The sequence below is a fragment of the Salvia hispanica genome, chromosome 3 (genome assembly GCF_023119035.1).
Source record: "Salvia hispanica cultivar TCC Black 2014 chromosome 3, UniMelb_Shisp_WGS_1.0, whole genome shotgun sequence".
In the NCBI taxonomy this organism is placed as follows: domain Eukaryota; kingdom Viridiplantae; phylum Streptophyta; class Magnoliopsida; order Lamiales; family Lamiaceae; genus Salvia; species Salvia hispanica.
In genome coordinates, this window is record NC_062967.1 from 11,747,479 (window position 1) to 11,762,627 (window position 15,149).

Here is a 15,149-nt window from a genome sequence, read left to right on the forward strand (position 1 = left end):
CAATGTTAAATATTGAATACTTACGTCGGTAAAAGGATATATACTACAAATTACAATTATCTAAATTTGAATCCTATGAGCCTATATTCGAATTTGATAATATCACCAAATCATCTCAATGCAACCTTATATAGTCTTTGTTTCATATATCTCCTAGCTTCGACATGGGAATGATGAAATACTTTGTTGCAGGGATCGAATATAAGTGTTGGGAGCATATAGGAAATTGCCGAGAAGGAAACATAAAAAAACAATGATATGATGTGGAGTTGCATGTCAGAGGAAAAAAATTGACAGGGAGTGAAATAATTAGATGAGTTTGTATGTGATCAAAATTTTGCATATGAAGTTTTGATTATCATAGAATAATAAGAATTTACTAGAAGAATTAGTCAATTAGACCTGACCTATAAGGAGAATTAGAATTGTGGAAGAAATTGAGAATCCATGTTGACGCCTTGATGGGGGAAAATATATGCAAGGACCAATGAGCACTACATTTAAAAGTACAGAGTGAGAAGAGGAGTGAATGTCAATAATGTGGTACGATTAAAAGTAATTTTTTTTCACAAAAATAATAATAAAAAATCGATGATAGGATCGATATTCAGCTCTATCTCCACAATGGAGGGCGATCACATGCCTATGGGGTCGGTCAAAGCCGATACAACGGCTCTTTGGGGGGAGGTGCATGGGCCGATGATCGGACCCTCTTCCACAATGAGGAGCCGATGGGGGAGCCGATCACCGCCTCATTTGATCGCCCCCAATAGTGATATAATCACATTTCATTAACTCATTCTATTTATATTTTATTTTAAAACAATATAATTTTATAAGAGTAGGATCCACATTTCTAATTCTTTTTATTCACTTTTCATTATATTGTAGTAACATTCTACTAACTTATTTTAAAACTTATATACTACCTCCGTCCCTCAAAATTTGTTCCACTTTGATCCGATAAAGTTTTTAAGAAATGTAATAAAAACTTACTTGAAAAAGTTAGGAGGTTGTAGGCTTTATTTTTATATTATTAATTTTATAATAAAATGTGAGTAGAGATGAATCAGTAAAATATGAATCCACTGCCCATATTCCTACTCTTTTAAAACTTGTGTCAAATTAATCGAGGAAGTAATAACAATTTCAAATATATTAAAATGAAATTAAACGTTAAAACAAGGAGAAGACTCCGATAAAATTTGTATAGTAGAATCGTTCCAGAGGCGGCGTAGAACAGCTGCGAATGGCTTCAATCACTGACGCCGGCGGAGACCGTACGCCGCTTCTCCACGACTCTAACATGGAATATTCTGGCGGAGAGGCGGAGAATACTATACCGCCAACCCCTATGATTTCAACTAATCCTAAACAGCGCCTCGTATCGCTCGACGTTTTCCGAGGACTCACTGTTGCGGTCCGCCTCCCGTAGAATCATAGAATTACTCATTTAATGGCGTGATTTGAACTTGCCTTTCATTATTTTTTAGTTTTTGATTTTTGTAAATTTGGATAATTTTTTTACAGTTGATGATATTGGTTGATGATGCTGGAGGAGCATTTCCGTCAATAAACCATGCGCCGTGGTTCGGTTTGACTCTCGCAGACTTTGTTATGCCGTTTTTTCTCTTTGGAGTTGGTGTTTCTGTCAGTCTCGTGTTCAAGGTATGAATTAGAGCTACACTTACCAGTTTTGAAGCTTCTACAATAAACAAAAAAAGGAAACGGAACAATTTGGAATTGATATGATTTTCTCAATGATTTGCATTCAATTCAACAAGTATACTTCAATTCGCAATCAGTTCATTTTATTTCTGTTAAAAGTAGTAGTGAACAGGCTTTTCCCGTTTCTGATGCAGAAAGTAGAAAACAGATTAGAAGCCACGAAGAGAGTAATGGAAAGATCTATCAAGCTCTTTCTCCTAGGAATCATCCTTCAAGGTAGAATCAGAATGAGGTTTAGTATTGAAATTGTCTTACCGAGGGTATAAACTTCCGTGTAGGAAGTATATTATTATTATTGGTATCCTGAGATAGTTGAATTGTATATTGGTACTTTGCCTCTCTTGAGGTGGAGTTATTAGTGGCTGAGCCCTTAACATCAATTGCCCTTTTGGTCACAATGTTTGAATAGTCTCTTTGGTATATGCTTAGGTGGTTATTTTCATGGCCGTGGTGATTTAACTTATGGAATTGATCTGGAGAAAATACGAGTGATGGGTGTGCTACAGGTATCATGACCTGCCCTCATTCTTCAAAAGATATGGTGTTAATATATGCCTTGGAAGCTCCGTTCTTGTATCATTTCAGTACATACAAAAGTAATGCAGCTTCTTAGGTTGTCATCACTTCTGAACTTTCTGTGTTCTAGAGGATTGCAATTGGATATATGCTGGCTTCAGTTTTGGAGATATGGCTTGTAAACAATACTGCTGTTAATTCAGCAATAACATTCGTGAAGAGATATTCGTATCAGATGTGAGTATAAGCTCTCTGTTTTTGGAATATTGCTACTCAGAACTTCAAGTGAGTGAGGACAAATTTAAATGATAATAATTCACAGATCATTTTATATATAATCTGACAAGAGTCTATATAGTTATTGGTCACTGAAAGGTTTAGATGATATCAGATGAATTTTGTTTTAGGTAATTCAGTATAGTATCGTTCTTTCAACATACAATATGAAGTGCACAAACACACACATATATATAATGATATAATCTATGTAACATTATAATAATAATATTTTCTTTTCTTTTATGTAGCGTGGCTGGAATTTTAGTAGGTGTAATGTACCTGGGTCTGCTGTATGGCCTTTATGTTCCAGACTGGAACTTTGATGCATCAAGTCTCAGGATGACCCAACGAACTCTACTTGGTGCTAATTCTCAAACTGTGAGTCAAAGTGCAGAGATCCCTTGTGGTGCATTTATATCAGTATTTGTGAAAGACATTTGATATGTGCTTTGAAAATCAGTTTCATACATGCTTATTGCGAAATTTAATTCATCTGAAAAACAATCCTTAAATTGTACACTACTACAAATGTACTTCGTCTGACACCTAAAGTATTAGTATTTGATATTATTTGCAAGTATTGTACTATCATATAGTTTCACATTTCCAGGTCTACTGTGGGATAAGGGGTAGCCTTGAACCTCCTTGCACTGCAGTTGGTTTCATTGATCGAGTTATTCTCGGTGAAAATCATCTGTATCAACGTCCTGTATATAGAAGAACCAAGGTTGCTAGTTGAAATTCTTCTTGCTATGTGATCATTATAGGGTTCATAATAGTAATTTATTTCAGCACAACTCTAACCATCTATACGTGGCTGGTTCATCTACAGGAATGCAGTGTCAATTCGCCAGATTATGGTCTTCCACCACCAAATTCCCCTTCATGGTGTCTTGCTCCATTTGATCCAGAGGGCATTCTAAGGTTAGGGATGAATTAGTTTTTTACCTTCAATCATGAGTCAGTTAAAGTGAGGAATTTGAATGGTAGTTTTCAAAGTTTTGTTTGTACTCTTTCGGTTAAGGTTCTGGTTATTGATAATTGCAAACTAGGCTATGTTAATACTTAAATTAATAAATGTAGCTCTTTGATGGCTGCCATTACATGCCTGGTTGGGTTGCATTACGGGCACATTCTTGTGCACTGTAAGGTAATATGTGTATTTTCTTCTTCCTTGGATATGTGGATGGAGGCCCGGTCTTCATCATATCCTAGTGTCCATTATTTTCTTACAGGATCAGAAGCAGAGAATAGTTATCTGGTTTGTATCATCTCTCCCTCTTCTGATGTTGGGCTATCTTTTAAGTGTCACAGGTACTTCCATTTTCTAGTGAGAATCTCTGTCTTTTCACTTCACGTAATGTACTTCATATTCCTGGAAATTCACTACTATTTACTCTTCATTTCTCCAGGTGTCCCACTTTCTAAACCACTGTACACACTGAGCTATATGTTTGTCACAGCAGGAGCATCTGGTGTTCTTTTGACTGTTATCTATTTTATCGTGAGTTCCTGCCATGAATGGTTATCTGTTTTGTCACCTCCGTTGATTCATTATTGACACTCAATTAAACTCTTCAATGTAGGTCGACACAAGATGCATTAGGAAGCCTACTCTATTATTCCAGTGGATGGGAATGAACGCTCTTGTAGTGTATGCTCTGGCTGCTTGCGAAATATTTCCAGCTGCTGTTCAAGGTGTCTACTGGCGTTCGCCTGAAAACAATCTGGTAATCCTCCATCTCAGTATCTCCACAACTTTCTTGTTGTCTTCTCTCATACTACTATATTTTCACATGCCTCTGAAATCATTTATGCAAATACCTGTATGTTTCGTTCACTAATCCCTGCCTCGTCTATATATTGGTCTGATATCTAATGAATGTGACACGATGATGGCGCGAAACATTAGATGTAACTCGAAAATTTCCTGTTGCTAACTGTGAAAAATGGCGTTACTCGTAGGTAGACTTTTCGGAAAGGCTACTGCAATGGGTCTTCCATTCAGATAAGTGGGGTACGTTGATCTTCGTTTTTGTGGAGATCTTATTTTGGGGTTTTGCTGCTGGTTTCCTCCATTTCAAACGTGTATATATAAAATTTTGAGCTCGTTGACTTTACATTTTAACCTCACTTTTTCAAGTAGGTTGCCCTTGGGCATTTGTTGTTTAGTTCCTGGAAATATAGTGCTAGTATGTTACATATAGAACGATAGTAGGAGGAGTAATTTCTTAGAATGGGTGAGATTCTTTCTCTTGATTGACAAAGACAAATCGAGAGAAATGGAATGACCGGAAAGATGAATAGCAAAATTGAAATATGAGATTTGTAATATGGAGTAATTCATACTACTACCATAAACTTTTGAGGAAGATGAGGAGAAGAATGAAAATGATACTCCACCATTTTTGTTTTTTGTTTTTTGTTTTTGATAATCATGAAAATGATAGTATAGTACTTTAGTGTTAAGAGTGGAGGCAGGTCGATGCGGTCAAGGTTGTCACGATATCATTAATATAAGCTTTAATTTATGCAATTAAAATTAAATAAAAGTAGGATGCCTCAAAAAAGTGGAAACCTGTGCCATCGAGTACACAAAAATCTGAATTCTGAAACACCGCAAAATCATTTTTTATGATTACAACAAGTTAGAATTACAGCTATGCATCCGCGCATTCTCATGCTTTCAAAATCTAATTTCACTCATTATTTTTACAACATTAACTTATTATCTATCTACTCCAGTCTACTACTAGGAAATAACATAAATATTGATCGACAGTATAAACACATAAATATTACTAAATCAAATATATATTCTTTTTACTTACAGCGCATGTATTACCAATTAAAATGTATTCTTCGTAAAAAACAAATCTTTCTTGAAAATGATTTTACGCCAGATTCTTAAAATAAAACACTTGTAATCCATCACATTAAAAATAAAATGTTTCTTTTTTAAATTATCCTATTAAAAATTATATATTTTTCATAATATGAATAATAACTTCTTCTTTTTTTACATTTTTACTCTCAATTAACCGAAAAATAAATATTTAATATCTTAGTCCGAAAATTATTCCATTAATTTAAAACGGATGCTCATAGCGGTCTCTTACTCTCTCTCTTACTCTCCAGTCTCCCCTCTTCTGCCTCTCTGCAAAACTAGTATGGAAGAAAGCGGGCGGCCGAGTTTCCGATCTGGCGGCGGAGAAAGGAGGCTGGAAATAGTGAGCGGAAGAGGCTACTACTCCTCCTATAACCTCGCCAACCAAATCTACCCGCCGACGAGTTTCCCTCACGATTCGCCGCCGGTTCGCATCGACGCCACTCCGCCGCCGCCGGCGAAGCCGTGGGGATTCGGCGGCCCGCGGATGAATCGGCGGAAGCGGATAGCGAGATACAAAGTCTACACTGTTGAAGGTAGGGTGAAAGCTTCGTTGAGAAATGGTTTGCGCTGGATCAAAAATAAGTGCTCTCACATCATTCATGGCTACTGATTTACCTTTTTTTTTTTCCCTTTTAATTTTCAACATTTGTTTCTTGCATGCTGGTGTATTTTCCCCCAATTTCACCATCATATGAAGTTTTCATTTTGAGATACCAGTTTGTTTTTACTTTTTTTTTGGTTAACGAATCTGCTCTAATGAAAAATTGTGGAAAAAATATCGTGAATCGTTTAATTTGTGATTGAGTAAGTAAGAGATAAATCGTTCAATTTCCGTCTAGCATTAATAATCCATTAGTAATGATTTAATTACTCTTTTCGTATTCTTTTACTACTATAAGGTTTTCATTAATCAATTTAGGCATTCTTAATTAGTTTCCCCACAAATTCATGACAGTCATCAAACCCACACCACGCCCAATTCTATCTAGTAGAATGATAAAGGATGAGGAATTCGAACAAAACCAAACTCAATCCAGCATAAAGAGGAATGATTTGGCTCAAAGAATGAAAACAATCCCAGTACTGAAGGTGAAGAACAACAATTGGAACAACGCTCATAGTATTTGATTGATAAATTTAACTCAAACTAAGTGTTGGTTTAGTAGTGGAGTGGTTAATGAGTCTATTGTGATATGGCCTTTTAAGTTCTGCTCATTTATCCCAGCAATAGTATAGGTGATATATATGCAACCAATTTGAACATAGCCAGAGAACGGTGTGGCTTAGAAATCCAAAACTTATTGGCACTTTGGCAGAAAGGGATGAGGGCAACCCACAGCAACAGGGTTGTCATCAGGGTTCGCCAAGTCCAAATCAACGACAACTCACACCACCTCCAAAACATTGAAGCCCAATATGTCATCACAGCCACAACCCACACATCTAATGAAGGAGAGTGACGACCATGTCCATCCTAAGTCAAAGAAAATAAACAAATACTACTCCATCCTTTTCATTAAAAGTGACAATTCTTCCTTTTTGGATTATCACATTAAAAGTGATATATTTCTAAAATGAAAACTACATCATTTTAATTTTTCCAATCTTTTAGTAGTAGTACTTTATTTTCTCTTCACTTTCTCACAAAATAACACTATGAAAATTATTGTGTCGAAAAGCAAATGTTTCACATTTAGAGAGACGTATGGAGTATACATGCAAAATTCACTACGGCCTCGATTCATCACCAATACGTCTAATCTCTTATATATCGCAGCATAAATGTATGAGAATACGTATGTATGTTAGTATGTAATGTGTATACGAGTTTATTCATGTTACGATCATGTGAAATACAGTGATGGACCAAACCACGCACATACCTACGTGTTTACGTCGAGTTCGTGTACATTATACATATATATATGTATATGTATATGTGTGCTAAATATGAATCAAATGAAGCATTCCTTTTTCTACTGAATGCTCACATCCAACACAAAGATGGAAATTTGAATTTGATGAATTAAACTCCCCTATCCTGGTGGTGGATCGAGTTCTGGTGGTGAATCGATTTATAAAATCGAGAGATGAATTCCTCCGCCTTGGCGTCGATCAACTCATCTCCTTCAATCGCGTCGAACACCTCATCCGGATCTCGCTGCTCTTCCTCATCCTCGTTGCACAGATCCCGCAGATTCGTCGCCGATGCGTACTGGCTCATCGTTCCGCACGACGATCCAGAGCACGACGGCGCCGGTGAAGCCGATCCGTCAAATCCGCCGCGCGACGGAGACGCCGGCACGTGCAGCGGCCGCATCGACTGTACGATGTTCTTCCAGTCGCCGCCGCCGCTGCTCTTCTCCTTCTTCATCGTCGCCGCCTCCTTCTCGTCGGTGCGCTTGCGCAGAATGTGCAGCGCCGCCCTGAATATGCCGAACGGGCCGCTCTTCTTCTTCTTCCTCTGCATCTTCTCGGCTTTCAGAGGCGGCGGCGGCAGGATTTCGTCGGCGACGTCGACGTCGTAAGCCGGATTGAATCCCGTCATTTTGGTATGTATATATATATATATATGTGTGTGTGTGTGTGTGTGTGTGTTACACACAGTATAATGTGTGAGTGTGTGTGATTTTGCCCAGTCCCTTCCCTGCAATGCAGGGCAAATATGTATGGGAAAGGCTTATGGGATGAGCTTCATAGCTGCATTCTCAGATCTATATATACACTCACAATAAATTAGAATACTAATTAGGTAATTACCTTACTATCCATTAATCTCGAACTTACCGTATAGTAGAATCGGGGGTAAAACGGTGAATGGCGGTAACAAAGTGTATTTGAGAGGAGGAAAGTGGTTTTCGCGGGAATAAATGGTGCGAAAATAGAGTGGATTCTCTATATCTACCTCACATAACTTAGATTGTTGCCTTGTGGTCGTTAATTTATTTATTTGTATAATCGTGTGTTTGTAAATATGTAAATAAATCGAAGCAAGTTGGATAAAAAAATTGAGTTTATTTTGGGAAGTTTCAATACCGACTTAGGTTTAATGGACTTATTCTCTACATTAAACTAATCCAATAAAATTGTTGGGTCGACGAGTCAGGCCTATGGCCCAATACTATATATAAACGAGCCCAGTCTAGTTTTCAACTAGCAAAATAATCCAAATTAGTTGGTCGATTATTGGCAATTTGGTAGTGTGATAACAGCTTTTAGGTTCCTAAGTCTGTGATGTTAATTTCAACTCGAAGAGTAAAGATATTGACAATAGCAGAAATTATTACTATTATATTCTTCAACCCCACCCACATTGAATTTTAGCTAAATGCCTAAATATAATACTAACAGAGACAACCAGATTGGTGGTGAAAAGCAAATGAATTTACTTGATTTCAAATTGTCTCTTCATAGTAGGGTGCTGATTTTTTCTAAGAGTAATGTTTTCCGATATTTTCCTAGATGTATGTTTTTTCCGACCAACTTGTCGTTTAGCTTAATGAAATATGGAATACTAAGGACTCGTTTGATAAAAAAGATGGGATATGAGAAGATATATAAAACAAGATAAGAAATACGGGCTTCATGTCAAGATATGCAAAGATATGATTTTTTTCCGTTGTTGTTTGATAGAAAAGAAATTATCTAAATTTGTATTGTATATTAAATAACATGGCTTAACTTGACAAATTGGTGGGATACATAAACAAGGTTAATGTTATAATTTTAGTAAGATTAGATAGGGCTCTGGTCTTATATTGGGCTTTGAGTTAAGCTTAACTATGATATCAAACAATTAGAAATGTCCATATATAATTCTCTATCTTGGTATTATTAACTTATCAAACATGCCCTAAATTTATAAACTGAACCTCATTCTCGTCTCATCAATACTATAGGGTGTTCGGTTGGCAAGACTAAATCTCATGATTAAATATGTATCATGTTTGGTTTATAAGATTGTCCCCCACAACTTAATCCTAGATAGATAGTCTCATGATTATTAGTCATAGCCTCCCCCTCCAACTAAAATAATCCCACAACTTAATCCTATATGGATAGTCTCATGATTATTAGTCATGACAACCGAATATGTGTAATAGTAATCCTCTATGCAAATATATAGACTATAGTCTTACTCATAAATTATGTTATCTCATCTCGCCATACTACTAGTAATTGAATATGGCGGTGTTTGATTTCATAGATAAAATAGTACCAATATATATACAATCTAATATCTAGGATTGAGTCGTGAAATTATTTTAATTAGAGGAGGTTGATTATGACTAATTGTCCAATAATTATCCATCTAGGATTAGGTCGTAGATTCAATCTCATGAACTAAACATACTTGACACTACATATTTAATCTCAAGATATAATTCTTGTAAATTGAACGATCCGTATATGTATTTTTATACTCACACAACCTAAATTATTTAGGTAAGTCTTTCAGAATTGTAAAACTTCATTAATGTTAGTACTATAATTTATCATTATAATATAATATCAATGATTTTATATTAAGATATGTAATTTTAATTCATCCATTATCTTTGTTTTGAAACAATAAACTTCGAGACATAGTTTATATGTTTGGAAATCAGTGTGTCGTATAAAAATAAATTAAATCCTTACAGCACCAATTTGGCAACTTGCCTCTGCATTACGCTCTATTTCATGATAACTATTGGTTGTTTAGTATTTTTCTGTTCATATCTCATATTTTGTTTTAATTTTATCAATTGTCAATGTCGATGAGTATTTTCTCGTTACATACAGTATTATTACACCATAAGTTAAAGTTTTAAGTATACACCAAAGGGCACAAAATATTTCACTAAAAATCTTAACTTTTCGAACTCTGACGTACTATAATATTACTACTATTATTCTAGCAATGATGGAATGCATCTTAAGTAAGGAAATGTTTCTGCTCCAAATAATACTACTAAGTCGGATAGTTCTAGTTACCACCCTCATAAAAATAAATGACAAAAGAAACTTATCATTGAAATAGTAGTATATTTAAAAATAGTAGTATATTTAAAAATACAATCACAAATTATACCGAAAAATGGCACAAATTTCATGTTGATGGGACCCAATTTGAAAGTGGACTTTTGCTGCTCAATGACAATGAGGGTTGCGATCTCAATTTTTAATTTAAATTGTTGCAAAATCCAACCTATGGGAAATGGGCACTTTTTTGTTTTAATCCATCTATACAGTTTTTTGCCAGTTCACTATACAATGTTTTCTTGCTGTAGTACTATTTTATTAAATTCCTAAACTAACTAAAATTTTTAAGCCTTTTTTCGTCATTTAAGTTTATGTGTGTCACGTTTTCTCGCCATGATATACGGTGGGCTAAAAATGACAGAATATATGGTATTATGGATGTGCAGTTGATTTTACACGAATTTTACATTATTCTAGCTGTTTTTTTCCTGTTACGTGGGGGAGATAAGTAGCATTGATTATCTCTAATCATTTGCATTAAACTTAAAATCTATTTTAATGTAATTATATTAAATAGTGATTTTATTATAACTATTTACACTAAACTAAAATTTACAAGAATATTCTTTATCTATTATTTTCTTCAGTCATAAAATTTAAAAAAGTGCTTTGGTTTACTTGAGTGTAAACTTAAAGATAGATAAAATTTTACTCAAAAACTCAAAATGGGTTTGATTTTAGAGTACCGTTAAAGTTAATTATCAACACAATTTGGATTTTAGTATACCATTGAGATGATCTAATCAAACGTTTACATGCTGCACACACATTGATGGTTAATACTCTTACTTAATTTACTGTTCAGGCAGTATATATGGTATTAGTCTTTAATCATACTACGTACTAAGATAGTATTAAAACTTAAATTTGGAATAATGTATTCAAATTGTTTATATAAAAGTTCAATTTCTAAAAATCCTACTATAATTTTAAATTTTAATAGATGCTGTTACGGTAAGCATGATCTAATAGTAACATTTTAAAAACTATACTCCATTTCGAACTAAGTCGTCTCCATCAATATGGTAGGTATAAAGAATCAAATCAGTGTCTGACACATATATTGACTTGAGTATGAACACAAATAGCTGAAATTAAGAATTTTTGAAAACAAATAGCTGAAATTTAAGGAGCATGCACTTCTCTCTAAAGAGTAAAGAGTCCATTCATTTCATTAATTCTTACATGAAATGACAACGATAACTGATCTACTTTATTCCCAAAATAATATATTTTCCCTCAAAGTCTCAAACTACCATAATCCTATCTATGAAAATTTCTGCAAAAAATTATTGATTTTGCTGTCATTATTGAGAACACATTTATGATTGGTGTGTCGCAATTTCTGCTAAATTTCCGTTGACTCAAGATGTTTTGTTGATCAGGTCTTCCTTTTTAAAATTAATAATTCGAAACTTTTGGCTGTGTTTTATTTTAAAAGTAAAGATTAAGTTATCTAGTAAGTATGTATCTCCAATCTCAAATGCTTTGTGATGACAGTAAAGCTCAAACCAAATTTGGTTGATACTGTTTTTATCATGAAACTCCTCTTTAATGTTTCGAGATTTGGATTTATTTATGAGTTCCATTATCTCTATTTGTCATTACCTTTGCATAGTAGCATAATATTATTGTATGATGAAAATAGCTTATGGAGTAAAATATTTAAAACAATGATGCAACTACCAGAAACGAGACAAATATTAGTAATTCGACTTATAAGGCATATTCAGTTAATGATATTATGTCGATTAGTATGGTCCATTTAGGGGTGGATATTCGGTTTTCAATATAAATTTTTCTCGAGTTAGATTGGACCGAAAAAAGTCATTTTAAAATATATATATAAAATCAATCCCAATTATTCAAAAAAAAAAAAAAATCTGAACTACGAAAATCCGTCTGGACTGAAAAAATTGAAATTGAATAAATATATCCAAAAACAGTAAAAAAAAACAAGAATTATTTTTTCATGAACTTACATGCAAGTATATATTTAACCTAACCATACAACATTTCCGAACAATTACAGTAATCATAATCTAAACATCATAACATCCACTAATATAAATCAACTACTACAAAACTGTCATTTTACATAAAATGTGGAGTAGTAGTTTATTTTTTTTTAAAACAATGATTTCATTTTTAGATCGTTTACGGAGATTGCTTTTTAGTACATTTAGAAAGGATAATCTAAAACAATTTTGAAAGGCCTCCGTAATTTAAAAATCTGAATTTTAAAAAAATGTATAGTACTCCTACTAAATATGAACTAAAAATGAATTTTGTGTGACAATGACAATTCTACGTTAGAAATTAGTTCTATTTTGATCACAATCGTATAAAAATTAATACTACTCCTACTAATTTAATATTATTTTTATCTATGAATTTGTATTAAGCTCATTATTATCCTGTGAATAAAGCGAACACTACAGGCTACAATAGAAGGAAATGAATATTTTTCGAAGGAGCTGTGTTCATTTCCCGCATAATAAGATGAGAAATCAAGTAGAAACTTCCTAAGAAACTGTGTGCTCTGTGTGTGTATAAGGGTAAAGGGCCCCATTTCTCAATCATTTCCCGATAATCGAATAGTAATTTTTTCACGTACACAAGAAGGGAAAGTGTGGGGGAATTACGATTTATGAGTACATTTTTACCAATATTATACGTGTTTTGCCTAATCTAGGAATATGTATGTTACTTTTATTAGAGGTTTGTTAAGTTTATATTCTGTCGTCATTTGTGTTGAAAATAAGTTTGGATGATTCATATTGTAAATGCTAGTAGTACTATATTGTTTTACAACAGAGTAGATGATAATTCAATTTTCTAATTAATTACAACAAAAACTGGTCAGGAACTTATGCACGTAGTTATATTTTACAGTACGCGTTAATACAATAGTGTATAAGATAGTGTCTGAACATCTCCTCAAAAATAATATACACTAAATTGCTATCGCATCTCCAGCTATACACTAAATTCCATTTTTAAGTGTAGAAAACTTCGTCAATCATAATATAAATTCAAATTCATTTTTGTGTTTTCCTACAAAAACAACACCAAGTATGAGTGTCTATTGTAGCAAAATATATTTGGGAGACAGATATTAAAAAATGTTGCAAATTTGAGTTTGGTGTAAATAGTTGAAGCGAAATTAGTTTTTGGTATGCCGTATAGATTAAAAATGAGTTAGAAATTGCTTTTCAACATAAACGAGATTGGATGTACGATTGAAGAGTTGTTGTATAACAAACACCTCAAAATTACGCCAGCTTTCGTTTAATTGGATTTCCTTATATTGCAATTTAAACAAATGAGAATCGTGTCCACCCGTCAACTCTTTCCATTCTTTACTTAGGTGATTTGCAATCTTTTACTTTCAGAATCTCACCTTTGATTACCATTCACCTTCTATTAATTGCCTCTCTTGCTTTGAGTAAATTTACTACAATTTCAATAGTACATATGGTAACTACTCCTAGAAAGCCACTTCTTACATACAAATTAAAATATATTCATTATTTGAATTTATTCATAATTAATAGTACTAACATTATTTACGAAAGAGTATATAATACGCATCTCTACAATAACAAATTGCATTTAGCTAACAACCAATTCACAAGTATTGCATGTATCGCTAACTTAATTCATTTCACCATTAATACGAGGCTCTAAGCATCCTTCCATCCACATTTAAGGGGACGTTTGGCTTTAGTGGATTTGTGGAAATTATTTATTATGTTTGGATTATGACTAAAATGCCAAAAAAAAAAAAAAGAATTTAACATTTTACACAGTTGTTTCCAAACAGCCGTAAATTAACCATGTGTTTCCTTATACCGCGTAACATATCTTCAAATCCTCAACCCCTATAAAATAAACCCCCAATTTCACATTCCAATCACAATGAAACACTAGAATTCCATCACTGCATATACATGAAGCAAAAAGCACCAACAAAAATGTCGAAACGCACCTCACTCGTCGCTCACAGAGCGTGGGAGCTCCTGCGCGCGCTGCTGTGCACCAGAAGAGGCGAATTGTGCACCGCGATCACGCGCAGCGCGTTCCACAAATTATTCAAAAAAATCGCGGGCAGAGATTCGCGCGCGGCGCTTCTCTACGGCGATCACGAGATCTCGTTCCAGAGGACGCCGGTGGTGCACGTGAGGATGCACCGCGCGCCGGCTGCTCTGCGGCTCAAGCTGCCGCACATTCCGTGCGTCACGCCGCAGGTGGATCGCGATTGGGAGGATGAGGTGTGGTGCAAGGAGGCGGAGATGAGTGATGAGGGGATTGATGAGAGGGCGGAGGAGTTCATCACCAACTTCTATGAGGAAATGAAGCAGCAGAGACAGATTTCATATATATGAATTGGAATTGGAATTGGAATTGGAATTGCATTGTGTTTATAATTAAGCTCTGGTTTAAGCGATTCTTGTGATTTCTGTTTCAAAATTTTGGATATGGAGTAAATATATATATAAGGAATAACAAATGCGTTTTTGTTATAACTTATAACTGCATATGGATTGAATTCCTTCAAAGTTAACACTTTGCTTCACTACCAATCTGAATCCCCCATCTCTATCGAAAAACATGAAAGAAAAACTCAACATTATCACAATGCTGCACTTTTTCTACTGTTCGCCTTAGACTTCAATTTTTTATTTTATTTCAATACTTACGGACTACT

The 15,149-nt window shown here is 34.4% G+C and overlaps 4 protein-coding genes across 5 annotated transcripts; 3 read left to right on the forward strand and 1 right to left on the reverse strand.

Moving 5' to 3' along the window:
- The first annotated feature begins 1,198 nt into the window (after positions 1–1,198).
- On the forward strand, positions 1,199–4,694 carry LOC125210764 (heparan-alpha-glucosaminide N-acetyltransferase-like). Of its 2 annotated transcripts, XM_048110345.1 has the most exons (13): positions 1,199–1,420; positions 1,531–1,668; positions 1,863–1,944; positions 2,158–2,234; positions 2,375–2,481; positions 2,772–2,901; positions 3,134–3,250; positions 3,356–3,447; positions 3,607–3,673; positions 3,759–3,837; positions 3,936–4,027; positions 4,110–4,253; positions 4,489–4,694. In XM_048110345.1, the coding sequence occupies exons 1-13, from the start codon at positions 1,250–1,252 to the stop codon at positions 4,627–4,629; spliced, it is 1,437 nt and encodes a 478-aa protein (XP_047966302.1). In that variant the 5' UTR covers positions 1,199–1,249; the 3' UTR covers positions 4,630–4,694. The 2 variants fall into 2 exon arrangements, with proteins under 2 accessions (XP_047966302.1, XP_047966303.1); XM_048110346.1 differs by lacking the exon at positions 3,607–3,673 and having other exon boundaries at positions 3,716–3,837.
- A 999-nt stretch (positions 4,695–5,693) lies between these two features.
- On the forward strand, positions 5,694–6,023 carry LOC125209276. The gene has a single exon (XM_048108882.1). It carries the CDS (start codon positions 5,694–5,696, stop codon positions 6,021–6,023), a length of 330 nt encoding a protein of 109 aa, XP_047964839.1.
- Positions 6,024–7,218: 1,195 nt separating this feature from the next.
- On the reverse strand, positions 7,219–8,085 carry LOC125216836. The gene has a single exon (XM_048118613.1). The coding sequence runs from the start codon at positions 7,959–7,961 to the stop codon at positions 7,440–7,442; it is 522 nt and encodes a 173-aa protein (XP_047974570.1). The 5' UTR covers positions 7,962–8,085; the 3' UTR covers positions 7,219–7,439.
- Positions 8,086–14,415: 6,330 nt separating this feature from the next.
- LOC125209277 lies at positions 14,416–14,826 on the forward strand. Its single transcript, XM_048108883.1, has one exon. It carries the CDS (start codon positions 14,416–14,418, stop codon positions 14,824–14,826), a length of 411 nt encoding a protein of 136 aa, XP_047964840.1.
- The last annotated feature ends 323 nt before the right edge of the window (positions 14,827–15,149 follow it).